The sequence below is a fragment of the Acinonyx jubatus genome, chromosome F2 (genome assembly GCF_027475565.1).
Source record: "Acinonyx jubatus isolate Ajub_Pintada_27869175 chromosome F2, VMU_Ajub_asm_v1.0, whole genome shotgun sequence".
In the NCBI taxonomy this organism is placed as follows: domain Eukaryota; kingdom Metazoa; phylum Chordata; class Mammalia; order Carnivora; family Felidae; genus Acinonyx; species Acinonyx jubatus.
The window spans coordinates 55,294,261-55,300,081 of NC_069394.1; the positions used below are offsets into that span (position 1 = coordinate 55,294,261).

Sequence of the window (5,821 nt, forward strand, 5' to 3'; positions counted from 1 at the left end):
AGGGAGAGCAAGAGTTCAAGACCATTATCGTTCTCAGTTTTGACAAGGTCATCTTTTAGGTTAGGGATGATGGGGGGTGGTCTACCATGCATTATTTCATAGGGTGTGAGTCCCAGTTTGTATGGGGAGTTACGCACCCTGAACAGAGCGTAAGGGAGAAGGACTACCCAATTAACACCAGTCTCCATGGTCAATTTGGTTAGGGTCTCTTTTAATGTTCTGTTCATTCTCTCTACCTGTCCTGAACTTTGGGGTCGGTATGCACAATGTAATTTCCAGTCAGCCCCAAGTATGGAAGCCAGTCCCTGACTTACCTTAAAGATGAATCCAGGTCCATTGTCTGACCCTATCATTACTGGAAAACCATACCTGGGCAGGATTTCTTCTAGGATCTTTTTGGCTACAATCTGCGCCATTTCATTCTTGGTTGGAAAGGCTTCAGTCCATCCTGAAAAGGTATCTACAAAAAACTAGCAAATACTTATGTCCATATTTTCCTGGTTTTACCTCAGTGAAATCTACTTCTCTATAGGTCCCCGGTCTGCTCCCTCTTTGTCTTACCCCTGTTGTCTGAGGATTGCTACTCGCATTGTTGAGTTGGCACACTGTACATTTAGTGACTACTTGATCGACTTTATCAGAGACATTTCTGATTTTTAGTCCAGTCTGTCTCAGTAAGTCCAACATTCGCCGGGAACCTAAGTGGGTGCTGCAATGGATCCGCTCTAGAACTTGCCATCCTAGTTTATCTGGGAGTATAATGCTGCTTTTGGAGTCTCTCCACCAGCCATCTTTGATTCGGGTCATAGGAAGTTTACTCATCCATTGAATGTCGCTTTCTGAATACTCAGGGCTGGGGGGCAATTCCCGGGGTCCAGGGTCTGGCAGCTGTAGGGTCAGTAATTGCGCTGGGGGCCGAGCTATGTTTTTTGCAGTCTGATCGGCCAAATTGTTGCCCCGGGAAACTGGGTCGGTTGTCTTCTGGTGTCCTGAGCAATGCACAATCGCTAGCTTTTTGGGTTCCCATAAGGCTGCTAGCAGGGCTAGAATCTCTTCTTTATTTTTGATGTCTTTCCCTTCAGCTGTGAGGAGCCCCCGTTCTCTGTATATCGCCCCATGTACATGAGCAGTGGCAAAGGCATATCGGCTATCAGTGTACACGGTTAGCTTGCGGTCTCTTCCTAATTTTAGGGCCTGGGTTAAGGCTATTAGTTCAGCCTTCTGGGCCGAGGTTCCGGGGGGTAGGGCTTCTGCCCAAACCACCTCGGTTTCTGAAGTTACGGCCGCCCCTGCATACCTTTGTCCCTGGTGAACGAAGCTGCTTCCATTGGTGAACCAGATGGCGTCCGCATCCGATAATGGTTGGTCCTGCAAGTCCTCCCGGACCCCATAAACTTGAGCCAGTATGTCGGCGCAGTCATGAAGTGGGGTTCCCATGTCCGGGTCTGGCAGCAGTGATGCTGGGTTCAGGGCCGTTGAGGGGGTGAAGATGACCCTGAGGGGGTTCAACAGCAGTCCCTGGTAATGAGTGAGTCGGGCATTGCTCAGCCATTGGTCAGGCGGCTGCTTGAGGATGCCGTCGATGGCATGCGGGGTGGTGACTTGTAGCTCTTGGCCCATGGTCAGCTTATCAGCGTCCTTTACCATTAGGGCAGTGGCTGCAATCATCCGGAGACAGGGTGGCCATCCGGCGGCCACTGGATCTAGCTTTTTAGACAGATAGGCTACTGGCCTGCGCCAAGGGCCCAAATGCTGGGTTAGCACCACCTTAGCTATGCCTCGGTTTTCATCTACATATAGGTGGAAGGGTTTGGAGACATCGGGGAGTCCCAGGGCAGGTGCTGATAGCAGAGCAGTTTTAATTTGTTGGAAGGCCTGTTCGGCTTCTTCCGTCCAACTAAAGGGCTGTGGATCTTTTGTTGCCTGGTATAAAGGCTTTGCTAATTCAGCAAACCCTGGCATCCATAGTCTGCAGAACCCAGCTGACCCTAGGAATTCCCTCACCTCTCGTCGTGTCTGCTGTCTGGGAATACGAAGGACAGTCTCCTTCCGGGCATCCGTTAGCCAGCGTTGCCCCCCTCTCAGTAAGTAACCCAGGTAAGTTACCTCTGACTTGCAGATCTGAGCCTTCTTTGCTGAGGCGCGGTAGCCTAAGGTTCCCAGAGTTCGCAGGAGACCTTCGGTTCCCTGGATGCAGGCTTCGGGTGTCTTGGCAGCTATTAAGAGATCATCAACATATTGTAGGAGAGTTATATTAGGGTGTTGTTGTCTATACTCACTTAAATCTTCGTGTAGAGCCTCGTCGAACAGGGTCGGAGAGTTTTTGAATCCTTGTGGCAGTCTGGTCCAAGTGAGTTGGCCATTTATGCCCCTGTCTGGATCTGTCCACTCGAATGCAAATAGCTCTTGACTTTTAGGTGCTAGTGGTAGGCTGAAAAAAGCATCTTTTAGATCCAGAACAGTATACCATTGTTTTTCTGGGCTGAGGGCGCTCAAGAGAGTATAGGGGTTAGGAACGGTTGGATTTATGTGCATCACCTGCTTATTGACTTCTCTCAGGTCCTGCACTGGTCTGTATTCCCCGCTGTTGGGTTTGTGCACGGGCAGCAGGGGGGTATTCCATGCTGAGTAGCAGGTGTGTAGGACCCCAAAGTCAAGGAGGCGGCGGATATGCGGTGTGATGCCATTTTTGGCTTCCGTGGGCATCGGGTATTGGCGCACGTGGATGGGGTCCGTCCTGGGCTTGACCTCTATAAATAGGGCTGGGCGATGTTTTGCCAGCCCCATACCACCGTTTCTGCCCACGCGTCTGGGAAGCGTTGAAGCCAGGGCTCGATACCCTGATCCAGAGGAGTGGGTTTCTGATGGAGCCTGTATTCATCTTCCAGTCTCACAGTGAGTACAGATAAGGGTTGGTTGTGAAAGTCAGTCACTGTGGGTCCCCCTGGTTGGAAATGAATTTGGGCCCCCATTTTGGTAAGCAAATCCCTCCCCAACAAGGGGCAGGGGCTGTCAGGAATGACCAGGAAGGAGTGGGTTACCTTCCCATTTCCTAAGTCCACAGTCCTCTGAGTTGTCCAGGGGTACTTCTTTATTCCGGTGGCCCCTTGTACCCAGGATGATTTTTCAGATACTTTTCCATGGGGCTTGACCAGAACTGAGTGCTGTGCCCCAGTATCAACTAGGAACTGGACTGGGGTCCCCTCCACTTGCAATGTTACCCTAGGTTTGGGGAGGGGATCTGAACCCCGTCCTCCCTATTCTGTATCTTGGGTAAACAGTATGGGGGCTATTTTAGGCTGCCATTGTCCTTGGCTGGGGCGGGGTTGTTTCTTCTTGGGGCATTCTCGTATCCAATGGCCTTTTTCTTTACAACAGGCTCATTGATCTTTATCTAAGTGCTGCCTGGGAGGGCGTGTTGTTTGAGTGCCTTCTGGGGGTGGCTGTTCTTTCTGGACTATAGCGGCCAGGACTTTAGTCATTTTCTCTGTGGCCTTGATCTGTCTCTCTTCTGGGGCGTCCCTGTTGTTGTAGACCCGTTGTGCTATACGGAGCAGATCCTGGATCTGTTTACCTTCTAAATCCTCTAGCCTTTGGAGTTTTTTTTTTTTAATGTCAGGAGCTGCTTAATTTACAAAGGACATAATGACAGCAGCCTGGTTCTCAGGGACTTCTGGATCCATGGGGGTAAACTGCCTAAAGGCTTCCATTAATCTCTCTAAGTAAGCAGCTGGACTCTGTGCCTTTCCCTGTACGACCGAATATACCTTAGCCAAATTGGTGGGTTTGCGAGCTGCAGCCCGGAGACCCGCCATCAGAGTCTGGCAATAAATGAGTAGCCTTCCCCTACCTTCTGCCGTGTTGTAGTCCCATTCGTCCTGTGGAGGTCTGGTTAGGGGGAGAGCCGCATTAATGAGGTCAGGGTTAGATGTCGGCTGACCGTCGTCTCCGGGAACCAGCTTTCTTGCTTCTAATTGGATCCTCTCTTGCTCCTCTGTAGTGAACAGGATGCAGAGGAGCTGCTGACAGTCGTCCCAGGTGGGCTGGTGGGTGAACATGACACTGTCTAAAAGAGCTATTAGGTCTTTAGGGTTATCAGAGAATCGAGCGTTCTGTGTTTTCCAGTTGTAAAGGTCACTGGTGGAAAAGGGCCAATACTGGAGTCGGGGGTTGCCTGTTTCATCTGGGGGTCCTATTTCCTGCAGGGGTAGGGCCACAGTGGAGTCAGGGAGGCGAGGGTTTGGCTCACGCTGGGTGCGTCCGCAGGTTCGGATGGCTGGCCTCTCGCGGTTGGTTTCATTTTCAATGGGGCCCTGCGCGGCTGCTGCCTCCTGTCCTCCTGGTTCCGGCGCAGCTGCCGCTTCCTGTCCTCCCGGTTCCCCTAGGGGGGCAACTAGCGGGGTGACTGGTGGGGCGGCTGCTGCGGGCAGGGCCTGGGGTACGAGCGGAGGGGGATGATAGGGTGGAGGATTTAGGGATAGTAGGTCCTGACTATTGGGCAATATGGGATACAAGGGCGCGGCTGGCGTCCTTGATTTTGGGGGATCTGCAGGCCGTATGGCAAGGACCTTACACGTTCCCGAGGATAGGAAGGGGGCCAACCAAGGGGGTGGATTTTCCACTAAATTCTGCCATACAAGAATGTAGGGAATCTGATCCGGGTGCCCCTCGCGACCCGGTAGAAAAATCTTTGACTTCACCTTAGCGATTATAGGGAGGCAAAAAGTTCCTTCGGTTGGCCATCCAACGCCGAAGGTTGGCCATTTGGAGCGGCAGAGGGTTATTAATTTTCCCCTCCGGATGTCTAGACTCAAATTCTGTCCTCTGGTTCTAACATCCCTGAAGTTAGCAACGAGGAGAGAAAGGGGAGTGCTTTGAGATAGGCCCATCTGTATCCTGGAGGTGGAGGAAAGGATTAAAAGGAGAAACAGTAAAGTTATGAGGATTTCTGGCTGGGCCAGGCCAGGTCACCTGCGAAAGAGAAGGGGTTTAACACTTAAAGGTTATAGAATAGAGAACACAACACTTAGATCGCTAGCGCATTTCGGGTGTCTGTCACCCGGACAGAAGAATTCCGATGGGCCCAAAAAGGTGCCCCAGACGGGTGCCAGTGGACGTCTCCTACTGGACCCGACTGACTGCCCTATAGCGCGTCCGCCAGGGCTGTGTCAGTCCCCGATACAGATCCCGCGCGGAAGAGCCAGAAACGAATAGACAAACAGAAACGGACAGAGCCGGCTCACTTACCGATCGGTCTCAGGACGACCCATTGACTTGGGGTCTGGTGGGCTTGGGGGGATCCCGGACGAGCCCCCAAATGATATGCCCCAATTCGAGAGACTCCCCAAAAACAAACCACCAGAGTCCAGAGTCAAAGCCAAGCGGCAGGGTCGTTTATTGCAGGTTCAAACCCGGTCCTCCGCGCACTCGTTGCCGGTGACGCTAAGAGGCCCCGAGCGAGGATCTTACAGCTTCTTTTATAGACAGGCACAAACAAGTTAGGGATTTTTCGCAGTTACAGAGCTGTTATTGGTTGACATTTAAATTTGAACACTCAGCAGAACTTGATTGGTTCCTGCCTTTTTTTCAAACCACTCAGCAGAACTTGATTGGTTCCCGCCTTTAGGTCAGACCACAACGGGGCAGCCCTGGCTGGTTTCGGAAACAGCAGGGGGGGGGGAGGTCTTTTCTTTGCAGTTGTGAGTACATCTGGTAATTTTTCTCTTAGTCTCTCAGATTCATGTCATGAGCACTCTATGAAGGTGCACACACTAGTCGTGTCTTTACACAATGTCGGCTGTATTCAGTCATAAAGCAAAGT

At 51.6% G+C, this 5,821-nt stretch overlaps 1 protein-coding gene across 1 annotated transcript; it reads right to left on the reverse strand.

Annotated features, from left to right (window-relative positions):
* Nucleotides 1–438: 438 nt before the first annotated feature.
* On the reverse strand, nucleotides 439–5,270 carry LOC106989120 (uncharacterized). The gene is made up of 4 exons (XM_053208218.1): nucleotides 5,248–5,270; nucleotides 3,851–4,896; nucleotides 2,107–2,216; nucleotides 439–1,518 (listed from the first exon to the last, which is right to left on the reverse strand). The coding sequence occupies exons 1-4, from the start codon at nucleotides 5,268–5,270 to the stop codon at nucleotides 439–441; spliced, it is 2,259 nt and encodes a 752-aa protein (XP_053064193.1).
* Nucleotides 5,271–5,821: the final 551 nt, after the last annotated feature.

Excerpts from the sequence above, each read along its gene's own strand:
- LOC106989120 (XM_053208218.1), bottom strand. The coding sequence starts at position 5,270 with ATGGGTCGTCCTGAGACCGATCG. Across the intron at positions 4,897-5,247 it reads GGTCGTCCTGAGACCGATCG|GATACAGATGGGCCTATCTC; the intron begins GTAAGTGAGCCG and ends CTCCACCTCCAG. Across the intron at positions 2,217-3,850 it reads GGACTACAACACGGCAGAAG|CTGCCAAGACACCCGAAGCC; the intron begins GTAGGGGAAGGC and ends ATCTCTTAATAG.